This window comes from Tasmannia lanceolata, unplaced genomic scaffold (genome assembly GCF_043159265.1).
Source record: "Tasmannia lanceolata isolate RefF3 unplaced genomic scaffold, GAP_Taslan_0.1 ptg000004l, whole genome shotgun sequence".
In the NCBI taxonomy this organism is placed as follows: domain Eukaryota; kingdom Viridiplantae; phylum Streptophyta; class Magnoliopsida; order Canellales; family Winteraceae; genus Tasmannia; species Tasmannia lanceolata.
The window spans coordinates 13505389-13527018 of record NW_027518681.1 but is presented as its reverse complement, the minus strand read 5'-3'; the positions used below and the strand labels follow the sequence as shown (position 1 = coordinate 13527018).

The 21630-nt window shown below is 38.6% G+C and overlaps 1 protein-coding gene and 1 long non-coding RNA gene across 4 annotated transcripts in view; both read left to right on the top strand.

Annotated features, from left to right (window-relative positions):
- Positions 1 to 1508: 1508 nt before the first annotated feature.
- On the top strand, positions 1509 to 17161 carry LOC143875579 (uncharacterized). Its single transcript, XR_013250144.1, has 5 exons — positions 1509 to 1808; positions 6370 to 6466; positions 7137 to 7209; positions 7470 to 7539; positions 16865 to 17161. It is a non-coding gene; the product is annotated as an uncharacterized LOC143875579 (long non-coding RNA).
- A 777-nt stretch (positions 17162 to 17938) lies between these two features.
- Positions 17939 to 21630, top strand: part of LOC143875578 (alpha-1,6-mannosyl-glycoprotein 2-beta-N-acetylglucosaminyltransferase) — a 32733-nt gene continuing 29041 nt past the window's right edge. Inside the window, exons 1-2 of one of the 3 annotated variants that reach the window (XM_077377170.1) lie at positions 17939 to 18231; positions 19992 to 20203. In XM_077377170.1, the coding sequence (XP_077233285.1) occupies positions 18219 to 18231; positions 19992 to 20203 (225 nt within the window). In that variant the 5' untranslated portion in view covers positions 17939 to 18218. Of the gene's footprint in view, positions 18232 to 19991; positions 20204 to 21630 lie in introns of those variants that run through there. The other 2 variants (XM_077377168.1, XM_077377171.1) reach the window with 2 other exon arrangements.

The following is a 21630-nucleotide window of genomic DNA, read 5'->3' as shown; positions in this document are numbered from 1 at the left end:
TAAACTGAAGGGCCCCCTTTCAAAAAATGAGCTACAAGGGCACTCCATTGGAGCCTCTCACCGGAGTGTATTTATTATTCTTTTAATTTCATATTTTTCTCTGTGAATGGGGGAGCCCTTGTAGCTGGTTTTTTGCAAGGGCACCCTTCAGTTTAGCAGTCCTAAGCCCACTAAAGTTTAACTCGGACTTAATCCTGATAGAGCAATTGTCAAAGCATCTTTTTCTCTAGCCTTCGATCCTCCTATCTAAGCCCTGTTTGGATGCAAAGAAAAATGTCTGCGGCAGGAAATTTTTTTCAGGAAAACATCTGTTCTAGTGGCTTATTCATAGGGAAATCATCATAAATTGAATTAGGGGTGCACTTCGGGTTGGGGTCAGGTTGCGGCCAACCCGAGATATAACATTGAGGATGGTCAACCCCAACCCTACCCGTCTAACATGCTTTTTTAAAGTCGGGTTTAGTCTGGTTGGGTTCGGATTAAACTAGGGCCAAACAAAAACATAAAATAAAAATAATAATCCTAAGAAATCAAGATAGAATTAGAGGATGGACATCGGGTTCAAATCAGCTCAGGTTGTCCCAAGGCCTCATCCCCAACCCAAACCAAAATTAAATAGGGTTTAACTTTTCCTAACCAACATGAGGAAAAACACCAATCCAACCCTAGCCAATATCGGGTTGAACCCGACTTTCTCCTGACCCATGCTGCACCCCTAAATTGAAGGGTCCCTCTAAGTAAATTTTGATTAGTGCTGACTTGAATTAATTTTTTTAGGTAAAAATACCGATACACTCTCTCAACTTTATGATATTTTCAATTATAACCCTAACTTTTAAAAGTCACCAGCTACACCCCTAGTTACACCCCTTGAGGTTTCAATTTGTATAAGGTATACCCCCTCAGTTGACGGTTTTTCAGTAGATAGAAGTGTTAGAATGATCCTATGGAGCTGATTTTTTGAGCACACCCTATCTATGTTAGGGCCCATGAAATGAACCCTTTGGATCATCCAAACAATTTGGGCTCACTTTGTTTTTTGGTAGTGTTTGGATTCAAGTATGCGTCTGGAGGGCGTATGGGATCTTCATTAACATTGAGATGCTGTAGTTGGTGACTTTTAAAAGTCAGGGTTAGAATTGTCGAGTTTTTATATGATGAAAGGCCTTATAGTCCATTACTTTTCAAAAAGTACCGTACGGCCCACACCATAGGTGATCCAAACCGTCCATAAGATGGGACACAACCTAGATAGGTTGTGCCCCAAAAATCATTTCCATAGGTTGATCCTAACCGTCCGATCTTAGAGGGTTAGATCAACCCTCTAATGTGCGGTCCCTCTATAGATCGGAGGGTTAGGATCAACATATGGAAACATTTTTCCAGGCACAACCTATTTAGGATGTGGCCCATCTAATGATGGATCATCCATAGTGTGGACCGTACGGTACTTTTTGAAAAGTAATGGACCATAAGGCCTTTCATCATATTCTTGAAAATGTCGGAAAGTTGAGAAGGTGTAAGACCATATCTCTCTCTCTCGTCTTATTTGTAATCAAAGAATGCAAATGTAAGAAAGTGGAAAATGGGGAAATTTTTTGCCAACCATCGGCTCAGGTCAAGTACTGATGTCTTGAAAATATTTTCCCCGTGGTTTCCATTTCTTCGGAAACGTTTCCTTTTTGATTAAATAGGTTTTCTGCGGAAAATCTCTCTCTCTCTCTCTCTCTCTCTCTCTCTCATTTGAGTCGTCAACGAACAAATATTACCCCCATACCTTTCAGATCTCGTCGCTTGGTCACCTCAAGGTCATCTCTCTCTCTCTCTCTCTCTCTCTCTCTCTCTCAATTTAAATTCCCTGAATTTCTCTGAAATTATATTCCTTGATTACTTTGAGATTGCCTGTTGATAATTAACAGGAATCATGAACCCTAACTAGAAAATTTTGGGTTGGCTTGTTCACATTCTTACTTGACTTGATTCTGATTTTCTTCCTCATAATAATGGGCTGAATTTGATTGAAGTGGCTTGGTTTATGTTTTTTTTTTAGCTTCAACATGGATTGGTGAATTTGGTAAGGGATTTCGTTGGCTATTTTCACTGGAAAAGGGCGTTCTTCTTCTTCTTCTTCTTCTTTTTGTATGTATGAATCAGTGATGCGGTTCGAAACATGGCCAAAGTAAAAAGCAAATGGTTCTGAAGTTATGAGTTTTTATATGGTGTAAGCCCTTATAGTCCCTTATTTTTCAAAAAGTACCGTACGGACCACATCATGGAATGATCCAAACCGTCCATAAGATGGAACACAACGTAAATAGGCTGTTCCCCAAAAATCATTTCCATACGATGATCCTAGCCTCCGATCTATACAGGTTTCCATAATATGCTGTTCCTCTATAGATTGAAGGGTTGGGATCATCCTATGGAAATGATTTTTGGGGAACAGCCTATTTACGTTGTTTTCCATCTTATGGACGGTTTGGATCATCATGTGGTCCGTACAGTACTTTTTGAAAAATAAGGGACTATAAGCAGGGGCAAAGCTACATGTAGCTTGGGGGGGGGGGCAGCTGCCCCTCTTGAGTTGGGCCAAACTCCTTTATAGGCCCAACTCAATTGGGCCCAGCCTTATGTATAATCTGCCCCCCTTATGTATAATGCCCCCCTTATCTATAAATCCTGGCTCCACCACTGACTATAAGGGCTTACACCATATAAAATCTTTGAAGTTATAATAGTTTTAGAAATGATATAGTCGGTTGGCTTCCAAAGATGTCATAATGTCCCATTTGAAAATAAGATTAAATTAAAATAATCTTAATTTCAGATAAGAACCAATTTTTGTGGCATCCAAAGGGGCCTGCCATTGCCTTAATTTTTATAAACTTCAAAGTAAATTTAATTAATTTTTCTTTTTTTTTTTTGGGGGGGGGGGGGGGTGGAGGAGGAGATTAGATTACTTTGAAGTTTACTTGTGGCAAAAAGGATTTGTCTGGAAATACTTATCTTCTCTTCATGTCCCCGCCATTGCATTTCTCACCTTTTTTACTCAAGAAAATGGCTGATCTTTTTATTTAATTTACCATCTTTAACTTGTTTTTTCCTTTTTAACAATAGTCCAATATCCCAATGATCAGTTTCTTTGCAAGCTCTGGTCTATTGGTTTGCTCTTTTCTGTCTTCTTTACATTGGATATACTCCTATTTTTTATAGATCTTATTTTTTCATCTGAAAACTGTATGAATTTGACAGTTGACTGTCTTGTACCACTTGCTTTTTTCCCCATCTGTTTGGGTCATGGTCTTTCTTAGACTATCTGAGTTTTTTGTTTCTTGCTTTCCCTGTTAGGTTAGTACTGTCAGAGATCTTGTATGTTCTTGACAAACGATGCTTACAATTCATGCATAAACATTCTGTAGAGATGTTTTGGTTCTTCTCCACATTCTTACGGGGCAACCCAGCGATTTGCCTATTCTTTTCCTGATCTATACAATGCTTGTACACTCCATTTGCTATGTTCATGGCGGCTTAGAAAGAAAGGGGTGGGAAGGGAAGGGAGTTCTGTCCCTCTAATGAGGAACCTCACTCCACTTCTCTTTAGTGGTGACATTCGCTCCTATAAGTAGGAGCTCGGTTCTTTTATTCCTCCCACTCAGGGAGTGACCTTTACGAACCCAAGCATGGTCAGTATCAGCTTGGACATAGCAAACAAAGCATATATTTCTTAGCTGAAGGCCTTAGTGATGGCACCCCTTTTTTTATCTGTCGTGCTTCTCCCCATGCTCAAAGTAATCTAAAAATCCCACAGAATGTTAGGGATATTGATGGCGAATCGGGTGCGTCCCGGACAGCGGTTCACAAATTATCCCATCCTCGGTGTCGGTCATTGCGGATTTAGATATGGCGTCTGAGCTTTGGATTGAATGATTATCGATCTTCTGACACCGATTCAAGAGAGGTGCATTCATAGATCTCCACTCATCAGCTCGACCTCATCGTGCCTTACTAATAGGGGGGCTTGACCTCCTTGTTGTCTTTGTTTGTTTGTTCGCCGTTGGGGCTAAAGAAAATCCCAGTTTCGAATCGCACTAAGCCAAACTAGAGCTAACGGGAGACACTTAACCCATACAAGTGTAAAAATGCAAGCTCCCTCCCTCAAGAGAGAAGGGGAGGGGGGCTTCCTCACAGCTCAGATTCACCACTCAGAAGCGGCATGGAGAGTGGACTTTTTAACAATTGATGCCATCAACCGAGTTTGTTCTTCAGAGATAGACAACCCATCCCTCAGAATTTCCATCAATCCTTAGATAGATTGGTGGAAAGAACTAAGGAAGAAATAGTTATTGAAGAAATGAAACCATAGATATAAACCTTAGCACAGATATGGATGGATATGTCCCACATATAGATGTCCCCCCCCCCCCCCCCCCTCTCTCATTTTTCCCGCGCAATTTGAAATGCTGGAACGGTCGATATTCATTCTTCCAAAGACGAGTAAGGGACGGGGAGGGGGGTCATTGAAAGAATTGGGTCCGTATTATCTTATAATAAGAGCATGCCTTCTTTTTGCTCGTAGTTTCACTCTTGCTTTTGCACAATCGATAAACTGGCGTTGATGGAAATTTGAGACTTGCCTGTATATCTATAGTCCTTTACATTTTTTGCATTTTCTTGGAAGAAACAAATGTTGTGCTATTTTTTTCAGCACTTCAGATCAACTCTATCTCCATATTATTATTATTATTATTATTATAAAAAACCTTATAAAAAATCAGTGGGAAGCTTCTGTTGCATTTTAGTACCACTAAAATTTCTCACCCGAACTAAAAATATACTCACAGGCGATTGAATTTTTCTGATCACAAAAAGGAACTGTGCGCATAAAACTATGCGAAGAGATTCACCGATTGAGGCCAATGATTTATAGCAGGGAATGTTTCACACCAGTCATGCAACTTTGCATCCAAGTGACTGTTTCCCTAGCTGACAGATTGCATTTGTTCCTCGGCTAGGAAGCTCTCTTTGTATAGAGACTTGATTATGCTTACCAACCATGAACTTAGTGCTTGTAATTTTTCATCCATGGTTGGTTTCATAGATTAACAGAGTAATGTGATTTTATTTAGTTGATATATCATATATGTTTATCTGAGGTTGCTTTGTTATTTAGGTTCTTGGTCTATGTGTTTCCACATGGTTGCTTTGTTATTTAGGTTCTTGATCTATATGTTTCCACACGTTCTAATTTGTTCTTAGTCGTGATTGTATTCTTGAGAAAAAGTAGTGATGGGGTGGGTGACGTTTTGGCAATTCTTGGTTGGGGGAATGGAGAATTGGCCATGCAATTTGATGCCTCTCCTGTCTTGTAGAACATGTACAATGATTTCTATTCCTCATGAGGCGGATTACTTATGCAGAAAGATGCATCAAGACCTCTCTGATCATTCAGTTTATTTATTATATTACAATAATAAATATACTGCATGTGAATAGAATAGTTCTGTTAATTGCCTATTGTGTTACAAAACGGTCTGTGTTCTACTTTTATGAATTAATTTTATGGTAAGAAGTGATATCAATTCAACAAGTTAGTTACTCATCTTTGATTTTGTTAAGGCCTTGAGGTATTATTGTGACAGAACAGAAGTAATTATACTCTAAAGACCCAACTACCTTATTACCCTCTTTGAAGTTGTCAGGCACATTTCCTTATGTTCTCACACCTTCCACTAATATTCAGTTCGTAGATGGTAATTGATGATTCATCTTCATTCAAATATTAGTCACACCTAACCTTCTCACGCTCACAACTCTCAAGACCACAAATGCCTTAGCGACCTTGCTATTTGCTAGTTTCCACTCGTGTGTTGTGTAAAATACGGGTAACCAATCAGGGAATCATATTATCTATGCAGTATCGTCTACAATTTTCAAGTCTACGTATATGCCTGCAGTTTATGCACATTATGAGAAATCTAGTTTGGGTGCTTTTATTTTTAAATTGGACAATGAGAGTAGCATTATATGACGTGTCAAAAACGACTAACATCACTAGAAGTTTTATATTGCAACTCGAGCAGGCATGAGAAAGTTTTTCATGAAAATGCTTACTAATATGAAGCAAATAATAAAATTGAAAATTTAAACTTCCAGGAAATACAAGGATCCGAACCAAATAGTAGAATTCTTTCCAGTGAAACTTTTTTCACGGGAAAAAGTTCACGGAAATTTTTTCAGCATATCCAAACATGTCATAAGCTATATAGGCCCTATTTCAATTTCAATTCCATTCCATATCCTTCATCTCCCTTTTCTGAATTTGCTTCCTTTATTTTTTGAAATGGATTTTGCTTCATTTTCTTCTCGTAGATTCAAAGAAGAATGAACTGGATCAATCGCAAGATCTACCTCTACAATGTTACCTTCGGACTCTACATGTTGGAATGGTGGGAGCGATATCTTTTCAGTATCCTTTCAGACCATCATCACTCACGCCGTTTTTTCTTCTTTGGTTTTGATGTGATTAATGTTTTGGAAATGGGTTTTGGGTTTCAAGACTGATAGACCTGCCCACAAGCAGGAAATGGATTTTTCATGCTATGACCAGAAAATTTTATGGTTGGGTATTTATGAGAGTTGTGTTTTCTTTTTGTTTTTCTATTATATTAAGAGTGAGATCATTGTGAGCTGGAGAGTGTTTTTCACCTGATTGGGAAAAAAAAAACTAAGGTTTTGGAATTTTACACTAGCATGTTTCTTCTAAGAATTAGATTTGGTTTTTTATCATTTTTTTTAATGGTATTTATTTTTTATCATTTTAATTTGGTGTTTTTTTTATAAAATTCTTTGCTGTTAGAGTTTTCGAGATTTAGAGTTGTTTTTTTGAGCCATTTGCCTGCAATGACTGTTTTTTATTCAGATATTTTATCCATGTTGATGTCTTCCTTTCCATGCTATGTCGTATAATTTTTACACTATTGTTTGGATTTCCAAAATGACACCTTATTGGAGATTTTAAGCATAAAAACTTTACATATTAATAGATATCATTTCCTCTGAAAAAAAGAGTCATTGTTCGCTCATAGAAAATTGAGAGTAGGAGTATTCTTGCTCTTTTAGGTTCTTAACTGTGGCAGATACATTGATGATTGTGCTCCTATGGTTTATTTTCTACAATGGATCACGCTCTGCAGCAGAGTTCTTCAGAAGGTAAACCCATGCCCTTTACAGCCAATTCTCTAAGTGGTAGGGGCTTTATACATTTTGAATTCCTGTTTACTCTTTGTAATTATGGTGTGTTGATGGGCATAGTTTGCAGTAGCTTCATTTGCTATGTGTTGGTGTCGATTCGAATTGCTTTTGCAATTTACATTGTTCCCATATTGCTGTTGCTATGGCTTGTTTTGATGTTTAATGTTCAATTCCAGTGAGATGAGATAATCTGATGGACTCGTTTTCATTTTTAACAGTATGCCATTATCCACGAAATGATCCATCGTTTCAGTTTTTGCTTTTCGTGTGAATGGAGTGATCTTGCAGGTAATTCTTTGGTGCTTGATGGAAAATCATAGAATAAGATCAAGTTGTCTTGATTGAAACATTTTAGTGAGTGTTATCTTCTTGTCCCTACAAGAGGATATGGAACTTTGGTTTTGTGAAGCAATTTCTCATGGTGCCATTGTAATTCTGAGTTTGTAACTTGGACTTGGATATGAGTAGCAATGTCTACCCATTGCCGTGGGAAACCTGCCATGTTGAATCATCCATATATGTTTATATAATAGCATTGATAGTTGAAACACACATTATTATGAATACTATAAATTATAACAATATAGGATCTTGATAAATGTTTCTGTGATTTAGGAAAAGTTCGACGTGCCTAAAGCTAGCTTATGGGACCTAGTCCTCTAGAGCATGGAAAGAAAGCTTGCAATTTGGTAGAAAAAGTATTTATCCCTGGGAGGCAGAATCACTCTTATAAAAGCGGCCCTACCAAACTTTCTTTGTTCAAAATACCGACAATAGGGACAAAAAGATCGAAAAGCTGCTGAGAGACATTCTATGGGAGGGTGATGAGTGGTTGTGGAGATTTGGGGAGGGAAAAAATGCTCTTTGGCATAAGGTTATTGGGGATAAGTATGGGATGTGATGTGGGTAATAGAGAGTAGAGACTTATCTTTAGGTAAAGGCTCGTGTGCATGGAAGTCCATCTATGATCCCAAACCCCTCTACGAACCTTTAGATAGATTTAGGGTTGGGAGGGGGAGGAGGCAAGGTTTTGGGTAGATCATTGGATAGGAGAGTCTGTATTGTGCCGTGCATACCCAAGCCTATTCTCGTTAGCTACCAATAGGGAGGCTAGAGTCTGTGACTACAAGGAGGAAGGGAGGGGTCTAACTCTTTTTTTGAATACTCTATTCTCTTGCTATTGTTCTCCTAACTTGGATGATTGCAGCTTGAGGACCTAGATCCTCGAGGAATATTCTTAGTGAAATCTTTCTTTCAATGCTTAGCAACCATGATTCGTGATGTCTCCCAAGTTGTAAAACATTGGAAAAACTTCCCCTCTCCTTGTACGACAGCGTTTGCATGGACGGTGGCAAAGAAAAAATTAACACTTCTGAGTCTGTGACTGGATGAGCATCTTTTGGTGAGAAGACACTTTTAGCTCGCCAGCCGAACAGAAGTGAAGAATCCTTGGATCATCTTTTGGTGAGATGGCCTTTCTCCCATCATTTATGGATGAGCATTATCAAACGTTTAATCCTATCTTGGGTACTTTCGCGTTTCATCAAGATAATTCTTCTTAATTGGTGCGTGGGCCCATTCGGCGAAGTGGGACGAGTTATATGGAAGCTTATCCCTCTTTCTTTAATATGACATCTATAGAAAGAAACCGATTATTCAAGCACCAAATTAGAGAGAAGGGTATAATTCTTCTTTGTTAACTTACCAACTTCTCCAAAAGCTTAAGCTGTTGGAGAAAGGCGTTATTTATCTTTTATACTTTAACACTCCCCCGCACGTGTGGCCCACTTGGCAAACACGTGGCACATGTGGACCCACTTTGGGCCGACCATCGCATGTGGATTTTTGCTATCTGGGAGGTTTGAACTCGAGACCTTTGGCTCTGATACCATGTTAACTTACCAACTTCTCCAAAAGCTTAAGCTGTTGGAGAAAGTCGTTAGTTATCTTTTATACTTTAACATTCTTGATATCAAAATTGATTTAATCCTATTGGGAAGAGGAGACAAGCTTAAAATTCTAGGAGATTGGTGGACGATTGTCATGGAAAAGGGTGGTTATCTCAAGATATCTTCAAAGTGATCTCCTCCTCCACCCGGTTCGGTCAAGTTTAACTTTAATGGAAGTTCTAAAGGTAACCTGGTCGGGCGGGGATTGGAGAAATTTTCCGTGACTCCAAGGGACAAAAGATTCTACTTTTTTTACAATCCTCTAGCATTTACAATGTTAATGAGGCGGTAGCCCGTGCCTTGTTATGAGTCGGAGATGGTTCTCAAGATCTAGATCGGATCCTGCATCAAGCCTCTGCTTCAACATAACAGGAGATTGGCGAATGGCCGACAAGCTCGCCAAAGGCGGTGCAGACAAGGGGGTTGTTGGTCACCATGAATTTAGTCCAATCTGTTTAAGGTTTTGTATTTCCAAGCAAATGCCCCGGGTGGGGCAGGGGTAGTGGGAATCTGTTTCACAGCTTGCTCTCTTTGATTAGGGAATCTGTTTCACAGTTAGCTCTCTTTAATATAATTGTTGCTACGGTCGCTGGGGGCGCCTTGTTCCCAGGACTATGACTGTACGTTTGGGTTCACAATTTAATAAATCATCATTACCCAAAAAATATCATATCTATTAGAGATAAAAGAAACCATCTAATCTAAATTATCTAAGAAACGATTAAGAATATAAATTAAATAATTGTCTTAAGATCACTATTGATGCATTTCTGAAAAGTTCTAGCATGGCAAAATTTTAGTATTGTTGGAATATCCTTGTTTTATTTGTTTCAAGTTTTGGTATTTCTTTTGACCGCCACGTGCAAGTGATTTCTTCTCCAAATTAATTCTAGAACAAACAATTAATAACAGAAGTTTGCCTTCTCACGAGAATCAAGGAGTGCTGGTTTTTCTGAGTTATGTTTAAACATTGCCCCTTTGTGTTACTAAATCTGTTTGTTTGGAAGATTGGTGGCAGTTTTAAACTTCAGTTAGTCATGCCTTAATGAAGAATTACATTGCACACTAGAAGTATCTCTTACGATCAATTCTTCTCTCTACTCCGTTATTTGCCAATATATCTGCCATCTCGTTTTTGGATGTTGTTCTATGCCGAAAAGTTGGGGTTATCCTAACACATCAAGAATCTCCATGATTATGCCTACTAATATTCAAAGCCATGTCTATCTCCTTTAAGCCCATGATATGACATATGAGGAACCCCCTTCAATTATAAGAGGCCCACTCATTGATGATTAAAAATTCACATAGATGTGCATATGCTTCCGCTTCATTTTGATTTCATTTCCTGTCAAGCCTGAAGAAGGACATCAACACGATACCATGGTAATTCAGAAATACGCTCCTCACTCCACCTAATCCTAGTTTCCCTCTTGAGCTCCCGTTAAAGTTTAACCTTATCCATTCATGAGGTGGTGGTTCCCAACGAGATTTTAGTTTTGAACATGGAGCTCTTTCTTAGGCATTTAAAAAACATGGAGCTCTTTCCAAAATGATGATTTTCCAATTCCTAATTACATCGAGTGGCTAATGTTGATCGCTTTATTGTTTCACTCCCGTCAACTTATTTCAACTTTTATCTATGGTATTAGTTTTCCTATTGGATTACGATGGTAATTAAAAATCCTATGGTTTTACCATTAAAAAAAAATAATAAAAAATCCTATGGTTTCTTTTCTTCCAAATATGCCAAACCGCCACAATCGATACATGCCTCTAAGGGGGGTTTAGTCGTGCGGGATTTTAAATCCCTAATGGACTTCACCAGATTGCCCATGACTTTTTGAGGACTTTGACTTTGAATGTGCGGACACTTGGGACTCTCAAGAGTACAGGCACTTCAACAAGAACTACTAGAGATTAGGTATCTTTGTTGCAGAAAGCCCTCAAACAGGTGATACATCCATATATGCAGAAAACACTACGAGATTAGGTATCGCTGCTGCAAAACAATCATATATGCAGAACACCCAAGCCTCAAACTGGCCTATTGCAAAGCAACAATGTCCAGAAAAGATTGGCTACTTATCTTGAATAAACCCCACTTTTTCACCACCATATTAAAAGCATATCGCTAATCTCATATGAAACCTTGCGACTTTGATTTTTTTTTTTGAATGATCAACCCTTGCGACTCTGATTCAAATCAGAAAACCAAAATTCTCAAGTTATCTCTTGACCTGTGATCCATTTGGTTTTAGCGATGGGTGTCACTTTCAAAACCAGGGTTCCCTTATCATTTCACGACCCCTCTGCTACTGCTAGCAGGAGTTGGAGCACTACCAATTTCTCCACAGTTCTCTAATGGAAAAAGGAAATGGCAAGTAATTATGTGCTTGTTCTGATTCTGTATCAAATGTCGCGTCCCTTAGTGGGGCTATTCACTACAGGGATAGCAAGCCGAAAACCCAATGCAGAAAGCCTATGTAGAAAGGTTAGAGAGAGAGAGATTATCTCGATTGGAGAACCCTATGCGGGTAGCCCTCAAACAAGTGATACATCCGTATATGCAAAAAACCCTATGAGAGATTAGGTATCTCTGTTGCAAAACAACCATATATGCAGAAAACCCCATGCAGAAAAGCCTCAAACGGGCCTATTGCAAAACAACCATATCCAGAAAACCCTTGTTCGTTGTCTTGATTGTAGAAACCCGGAGATATAACAAGAGACAGAAAACAGCCATTTGCAAAGAGAGAGTAACTGTTGCAGAAAACCTATGATTTGGCCGACACTTTGAATTTATTGCCGACTCACGTGTCCTGCCGTGTCCGACACGACACCCGTGTCCACACGTGTCGACACTCCTTTGGACACTTCTACTTGTGTTGCTGGAAGTGTTAGAATTAATGTGGGTGTGTGGACATGTTTTTGTACCATGTCAAGTGTGACATTCTGTTTTTTAATTGAATATTGTGTTTACCTCATTTAGACAACTCGTATCCATATTAAAACTGGACACACGAATCCATATCCACAAATCATGATTACATATACTTTCTATTTTAGCCGTGTCCCCGTTTCTAAAGTTTGGGGGTTTGCCGTGTCTGACACTCCGTGTCCGTGTCGACATGCGACACTCATGTCCGTGTCAACAAATCATAGCAGAAAACCCTTGTGTGTGTTTGAGAGAGAGACCTTTGACTGGATGCATGGATGGGGAAGAAGAAGAGGCGATATGGGAGAGAAAAGTAAAAGACTGAAATTTCACCTGCTTTGAGCTTGACTTGAGCTAGGTCAATCTCATATGTATATGGGAACTTTAAGTCTCGGCCCACGAAAAATCCTAGTTTTACGTGAACTTGCGACTAATGCAACACTTTGGAGTTCTTGACAAAAGGCCTAGGTAACTAATACGTAACTCATCGAGTCCTCCGGAAATCATGTAAATTGCCACTAACCCTCCCCTAAATGTGATGGGCACCATCTTTTACGCTAATCAAAAGAGAGTTAAGTAAGATGACGGGCCCATTATTAATGATAAAAGTGTCTATTTATTTTAGTCATGGAATTATAATTGAGTCATTTAAGTCATTAAGGGTATTTGAGTCATTTTAATTATGCCTCCAAATGTGATGGAGATAATCTTTCACAAGAATCAAAAGAGAGTTACATAAGATGATGGGCCCATATTAATGCTAAAAGTATCTTTTTATTTTAGTCATGGAATTATAATTGAGTCATTTAAGTCATTAGGGGTATTTGATTCTTTTCTTTTTAATTCACTTAAGTCTCTTAAGTGAGTTTTGTATGTTTTTTAAGTGGGTAGGGCTTTGCGTTGTGGAGTTAGAGGAGAGGTCGTCTTCTTTTTTTGAGGTTTGAGTTGGGTTTCTTATTTTCGTGGGTTTTTAGGGCAACTCTCTAGAGTTTAGGGTTTGGACTTTTGAGGCAAGAGGTCCCACATGTGTCTAAGTCCAAGTCTAGGAAGAGTTTAGAAGTCGCAAGTGGAAGTCTATATGTATTGTAAAGCCTTAGGGCTATTGTCTTGATGATGATGCTTATGAATGAAGAAAAAGCCCCTTTGCCTTCCGTGACCACAATTGAATGATTCTCTATTTATGTTGATTTGATTACCTAATCAACACTATAGGCATGATGCATTAAGTTGACCCTCAGTGTGATGCCTTGATATTTATGCTTCGGTAGTTGTAATGTACTTCTTAATCTTTTCTCATATTCTCATCTTGTTTTAAACTTGATCTCTTATGGTTTTGCAATTTTAAGAACTTAAAGTTCCTGCGAGACATTATCTTTGACATATCGTGCTAAAGGTTTGAATGATCAAACTTGATCATAAGTCCGACAGCCAAAATTTTCTTCTCATCTTTAGTACTCTCTCTATTTTTTTAAAAATGATTTTAAGATTCAAAAGTTCCTATGAGATATTGTTGTAGACTACAATCTTGCTAAAGATTCTAGCCTTCCAGACTTGATTAACTTCATTATTGCTTGACTTGATCATAAATCAAATAGATGGGTTTTAGTTATTTTGTCTTGGATTCTGTTGTTCAATCTTGATCTTAAATTCAACAGTTTGATCTAGTCATATAATTGAAATACAAATATGAGGTCTTAGATTAATTGAATTAACTGAAACTTCACATGATCTAAGTATTGGAGATTAGTTCTCCTAGTTTTGCATCATTTGGTATCGAAGCTACAAGAACTAATCTCTTTCCTGTTGGTCTTGCATCAAAAGGGTTTTTTCGGTGCTACAACTATTCTCATTCCCTTTTTTCGTGAAGTTCGGGTTTTTACCCCAAATTCAAGGGCCTTTTGGGCCATTTTGATGAATCCGAATTGAAATTAGTGAGGGACCGTCCAATTAGAACAGTTCAGTAACTTGATTGATTTAACGATGGCAAAATTTGTCTTGCCAGGGTGCCTTTCCCAAAATAGGAAACCCATTATTCCGTCGGAGCGGGACCCCTTGTTTTCAAAATTCAAACCATCAGGAGTATGGGCGGGAAAAGTACAGGGTACCTTTCGCAACACAGGCTTCATGTTCCCTTCTTCTTCTAACCAATGGAGGATGGCTAGGAAAAACTCTAGATTTCCAAAAGGTGTCTTTGGCCTTTCATCGTATCGAGGTATGACACCTAAGGTTTGTACCGTCTCTGGATGAACATCTGGGACTGCCTCTAGCTTCCTTTGGTTGGGCTAGTTGGCGTGGGCTTAGGGAGTGTTGCAAGAGGGAGGTAGAAAAGTGGATAGATCTATTAGAAGGAACCTTATTTTGAGGTGCAGAAGATTATCTTGGAAGGATGTCTTGAATGATGACTGAGACTATTTAAAAAGTCTAGGGTACTTGGATAAGTTATGATGGTGGAAAGATTTTGCCAGTAGAAGGGCAGTAACTCATTTATGGCGTCTTGGGGCTTGGAAAAAAGCGGAGTAATCTGTTAGGTGTCTTGATAAGGACTGGTGCTTGAGGCTTACGGAAACTAGTAAGCTTTGTCTGATTATCCCTGGCATTTGAAAAGGCAAATCTTTTGGTCAGGGAGGTATGGCGCGACAATCGAGTGTACCCTTTTGATTATTAGCTTAGTTTCCTGTGCGTTATGAGTGTGACTTTGGCTTCTAGGCCGTCTCTACTTAAATAGTGTGTTGATCATCCTAAGACTAGGTAAGCACAGTATTAACTAGGTCAGGAAAATAGATGCTTCTTCTTCCTCTTCGAACCCTCGAACTTTCAAAAGGCTATGGAGAGGGTTCCCGGATTGCTCCAAGTGGTTCCATCATCGGCGGTGGGTTCGTAACTTGAGATATAATAGAGCAAAAGCCTCGGTGGAAGCCCCCACCGTCCCTGAACAAGTTAAAAGTATTATTAAACGTCAATGGAAACAGTTTCAAGAGGATTATAAGATGATTGTAGAAGAATAATTTCCCTTAACAGGTACATACAATATAAAGGGCTTTTGTATACCAGTTTACAAATTTTCGTTTTTTGTTGGCCGTTTGGAGGTCGCAAATACCTCGAGGCTTATTGATTGGGAGGCGAAGCAATCTCTTTGCATTAGAAAGATAAATGAGTTAATAGCAATCAGGATGGATCCGGTTGAAGAGGTTCCCTACCCGCAGTTTGCCTCAGATTTCTTCCCTGACGATATGGATTTGGAATTGGAATAGGAATTTTATTGGTGGAATTGAGAGTGTGCGTGGTAGTTTTTGTGCTAGAATTAGTTCTGATGTTCTGATGAGTTGATCAAAAAAGGTTTTTCTTGGGTGGTTTCATGGGAACTAGATATTTGGTTATGATTGGATGAAGAAAATGTATAGATGGTAAGGGCATATAACGAGTTTCTTTGGGTTGGAATTTTTGAGGAAGTTTACGAATTGAATGATGGAAGTCCTAGATAGTGGTTGAATACTGTATAGAAATATGGGTGCTGTTTTGCTTATCTTTTGGACTGGTGCCGGCAAGTTGGTCCAGTCCATCTTAATATTTTGTAATGCAGATCGGGACTACTGGTCCCAACTATTATCTTAATATTAATGAAATTTGTCAATTTTTTAAATTTTTTTTTTTTTTTATAAAAATGGCTTGCCAGTCCTGCAAAACATGTCCCTCACTAAGTGGACGTACACTAAATCTTCCCTGCAGAAGGCCAAAGAATCATGATATGGTCGATGGTTTCCTTGCACTCGTGCATAGAACACACCTACTTGCTAGTTTGATTCGCTTCTTTTTGAGCCTTCTCACATTTAGGGCCATTTTGGATACGCGGATTTTAGAATCCAGGTTTTAGTTTGAAAATAGAGTAAAAGAGGGTTCATGATCAAGCTGTTGTATTGTGTCCTGACAGCGTTTCTTGGATTTTAAGTATGAAATCCAGGTTTTAGAAATCTCTCCTGCATCCTGAGATTTCTAAAACCTAGAAACATGGGATGATCTGTTTTTTAGCTCCTCTTCTTTGCTATTTAGAAAGATGAGAATGTCGTCTACATATTTTAAATGTGAGATTGCTATTTAGAGAGATGTGAATGCCATCTGCATATTGTAAATTTGAGTCCAATAACCAGTTTTGAACTCACAGTCGGTTGTCAAAATCCAAAACAAACATGGCCCTGGTGTCATTTGTGCACAATAAGGCTATAGCAAATGGAAAAACAAATTTCTCATCAACTTTGAGAAAGCAATGGTTCTTTATCATTTTTGTATGCATAATAGTAAATTGTTGTGTTCCTTTTCCTTTTGTCTCTATTTCTTTCGACGTAAAATGGGCATAAAACAAATTTTATGCCGCTTAAAAATGGGTGCAAAATTCGTTTTGCGCCCACTTTATGCCAAAAGAAACAGAGCCTTTGGATCTTGTGCTGTCATGTGGTGGTTTTTTTTCATATGAATCTGCATACTGCAACCTTGTCTGTAAGCATGGGTCCAGGTGCCTATGCAATGGGCTAGCTTTTAGTGAAATTTGATCCTACTTGGTGTTTAATCTTTTGGCATGCAACCTTAGCTCAAGCTGATAACCTTGGACCCATATGTATTAACTGCCACCCCACGATGAATATTTTCTTGTTTCCTCTTTACTGTGATATTATTTTTGTTTTTCTGATCATTTTTATCATTGTTCTAATCCATTTTTCATTCTTGTTTCCAGCCATCTTAAATCAAAGCTGGGGATTGGTGATAATCTACCATTCTTGCAGCCATCCTAAGTCAAAGCCATAAAATAGCATCCTGATAGGTGGTGACAGTATGAAATCAGTCGTGCAACTATGGATCGGACCATTATTTATGTATGAATAGGCATTTCTTACAGGCGATGCAAGGATTTTATTTCCATATGCATCACTATAAATGAATCTTCTTTACTAGAAGATCTTTGCATTCAATTCCCCCTTTGTTTTTACACAATATCTGAAAGGGTAATGATACCTTCAATCCCTTGTTTTTATATTGCAGCTTCACTTTATTAAACACTCTGTGGGTGCGGATATCACTTTGTGATCTGCAACGGCCTTTAACAAGAAAAATGTAAAAGTGTAGAACATTGTGGGTGCGGATATCAGTTACCCATCTGAAATTGTTTTCAATTTTAAAGAGCTTTACTACAATGGCCAGAAAGCCTGTCATCGATGTGAGGCCAATATTCCACCTCCTTTTCCATGGCTTTTTCAAAATATTATTATGTGTCCGCCCCCCTTTTGTTTATGCATTGGAGAATTTGATTTGTGTAAGACCGTAAGTAAGCCAGTGTCCCTTGTGTGCGGGACCACTATAGGATGATCTGAACCATCCATCCGGTTGCCCATCCTCTTCATAAACCAATTTGCACACTAATGATAAAAAAAATGGGAAAAAGATGGGTGGAAGTTAGGCTCTTTTCTTTCCTAATAATAAAATTTTGGGTACCCATGTGTTGTGCCACACGGGCTTGATCGGATCCGTTGAAACAATTTTGTTAAGATCACCTTGATAGGATCAACCCAGAGTCTTGATCCTTCATGCCGCGTTTATGCTCTGTTTGGTTGGCTGATCGAGGGGAGAACATCTTCTTGAGATTGTTTGGTTGCCTTTTAAAGTTTTTAAGGTCTTTTCACCACTAGCACTGTCGGGCGACGGTCGGATGATGTGGCGCGCTCGAGTTCTTCTCTCCAATTTCTTCAAATCAAAGAATCAACTGTCTCTATTGCACCACATAAGCCTGCATAGTATTTCTCCTAATTATATGAACTCACGATCTACATCTGACCGTAAAAAACTATTGATTATTTCAACCGAGAGGTATGATTATGCGTCATCAACAGTTGGGCCCAGGCAAACTGGTAGTCTGGACCGTCCGATCTGAAAAGCAGTCTTAGTCTTTTCTGTCCAACTCGGCGGACTGGGAAATTATAAAAGCCCATGCAGAGAGGCGTGTCGGTATCATTTTTATTTCCTTGTGTTTATCTTCCCTTTCCTTTTGCTGTAGTATCTGAAACTGAGCCTGGAGCAGCTAAAAAGCTGGAAAGATGGAAAACACAGGTACACGTTCGTCTCTTCAAGTTTTTCAAATTCATTTATGGATAGACTTTCTTTTATTCCTTCTGATATGAATCAATGGCGACATTCTTTGCATTATACTGCCTTTAAGCAAGAACTGTTCTAATGCCTAGGGTTTTACTATATTTTGAGGTTCTAGGGTTCGTCATCTTTCTCTTTTTTGTTCTTTTTTGCTTTATTTGTCAGTTTTCTCGGGCTATCTTTGCTCTAATTCGTTCATGTTGCTGTTTTGTTGTTATTTGATGTTTTGTTGAGACGGATTTGCTCACCAAGCTTTAGATAGAGTTTTAGGGTTTTCCAATTTCGTTGGAATATTAGGGTTTTCATATTTTTGTTTCAGCTTACAATTAGGGAATATTACTTTGCCAAAGAGAAGAATGTACTGTAGGAAGGATCTCTCTGGTTGTATTTCGATTGTTTAGGGGTATGATTTGATGTGAATTTGATTTTTTCTGTATCATCTCTTGGTGGATTGTCAGAAATTCTGTTGCCTTGAAAGATGTGGATTTTTTTGGATGGGTTGAAAGATGTGGATTTTGTTCATAAACTGATGAACAAACAACACTGGTCGATATTTGAAAATTGCTATGAAATGGTTAGGGAAATGCTAGTGCAAGTAATCTACTATGGTATTTTGACAAGCCGGTGGGGGTGGTCAGTGTTTAAAAATGCGGATGCGGTGCGGAATGTGGCCGAAGGAAATCCTAGTCGACTCGGCACGACACGGTCGAGTACTCGGTTGACGTGGCTGAGTACTCGGTTGACATGGCTGAGTATACTCGGTTGACACGGTCATAATTTGGGAGAGTCAAAAGGAGTTTTTATTGACTCTGTAGGGTAAAACGCGGAATGCGGTGTCAACCAAGTACTTAGCCGTATCGTGCCGAGTCGACTAGGATTTTCTTCGTCCGTGTTCCGTGCCACATCCACGTTTTTAAACAATGAGTCTACCTCTTTTTGCACCTGCATGTGTACACTTAAATACACGAAGATTTAATTTTCTTTTTTAGCTTTATAATCACATGCAATTTCACCTGACAATAGGAGTGTCCTCACAATTATTCTATATGTTTCTTGCACATGCACCCCATTCTTGTTTACCCTATCTGAGTGATTATCTGAACTTGCACTTGAGCTGAGATTTGACGACGAAAGCAACTTGGGCCCCATGGGATGGTATTTGGTCTTGCCTATGACAAGGTCTGACTCTTAATGTTTTCGTGCCTAAGCGTTTTTGGTTTGACTAATGCTGTGATGGCTGATACCGATGATTCTCTTCACTTTTGATATCCTTATGCACTTTTCAAAATTAGAATGTGTTCATTTATCGAGAGTTTCATGCTATATGATTAGTATAACACATCTACATCCATTCAGAGTCAGACACCAAAAATACATTTTAATGATATATAGTTATATACTATTAAATATGATGTTAGTTACAATCACCCGCCTTTCTGAATATCTAATTGGTCACAATCTCCCAAATGTACCAGGCTTCAGTTTTTTCTTTCTCTCTCTGTTTTTTAATATATTCAATGTCATTAACTTTCTACTTGCACGGACTGTAGCGGATTAATGGGTTTTTCCATACCAGTTTAAATTTCCTGCTTAATCTTCTGGTCATTTGTATTGAAACTATTTCTACCTTTTAATTTGAATCTTTTCTGGTTGACTCCGATTTGCGGGAGTCAGAAGTGCTAATATTGTCTATATTATGTTCTTTTTGGTACATTGAGCAGGGAATCCTCAGGATATCATTGTGCTTCCAGTGGAAGGTGTTGCCGGAGGAGGGACTGGTTATGGATGGAATGATGGTAGCTTTCATTGTTCAAATTCTATCAGTGGGGTAGTTGATCCTACAAAGGTTCCATCTGCAGATTTATTGCATGTGTGGTGCATGCCAAGCACCGCAAATGTTGGCCAGCAAGAAATGCCTCGATCTTTGGAGCCTGTAAGCTTGTTTGACATTATTTTGTCAGTGACTGATGAAATTAATTTTTCTCAAAGTCCATAATAATGTTTTGTGATGCTAATTTAAATACACGTACTTGCATATATATATATATATATATATATATATATAGAGAGAGAGAGAGAGAGAGAGAGAGAGAGAGAGAGAGAGAGAGCGAGAGATGGTTTGTGAATTTATCTGAGCAGGAGCTCACAAACACATGTGGCCCCACATTTTTTGGGGGATCCAAAGCATTCATTTGGAAGGCCCTTCCATGGATAGGGTGTGTACCAAAAATCAGACCAATAGGATCATCCTAACCCAATCAAAGGTGGAGGGGAAAATGGACAGACACTGTGTGTCCATGTTTCTGCCCATTTTTTCCCTCCACAAATGGCAAGGTTAGGATGATCCTATAGGGCTGATTTTTGGTACACACCCTATCCATGGAAGGGCCTTCCAAATGAATGCTTTGGATCCCCACAAAAATGTGGGGCCACATGTGTTTTGTGAGCTCCTGCTTAGATAACCTTATCTGAGCAGCTGCTTCAAACCATGTCCTCATATATATATATATATATATATATATGAGAATAGAGTTCCTAAGGTGTCACCTCATATAGCTTATATGAGGTGGCGCTTAAAAACATAAGGGGCCCACTTTGTTTGGATGATCCAAACCATTCATATGATAGGCCCTCACATAGATAGGGTGTGCCCAAAAAATCAACTTCATAGGATCATCCTAACCCTTCCATTTGTGGAGGTTGAAATGGATGGGTATAAAGTATAAACCTCCATAAATCTGCCCATTTTTAACCTCCATAAATGGAAGGGTTAGGATGATCCTATGGACCTGATTTTTTGTAGGCACCATATCCATCTAAGGGCCTTTCAAATGAACGGTTTCGATCACCCAAAAAATGTGGGCCTCTTATGTTTGTGAGCGCCACCTCATATAAGCTATATGAGGTGACACCTTAGGAACTCTATTCTCTCTCTCTCTCTCTCTCTCTATATATATATATATATATATATATATATATATATATATATATTATCATCATCATCATCATCATCGTCATCTTCCTATGCTATACATGTATAATGATGTATGTGTACATGCATGTGTTTCACACAACATAAGCATTACACGAATGTTTCACACAACATGCATGTGTTTCACACAACATAAGCATTACACGAATGTTTCTATATGCCCACATAAGCACATCAGTGCTTAAAAATTCTGACATGGACATGGTCAACTGACCTTGGTGAGTCAATGATTGACTTGGATGAGCTGGGAAAATATTCATTGACTCGACTTAGTTTGTTGAATTTTATTGACTTTGTTGGCAAATTTTTTTTGCTGACTAAATAACGGACCATGTAACTTTTGATCATTTACAAAAATACATGCATGT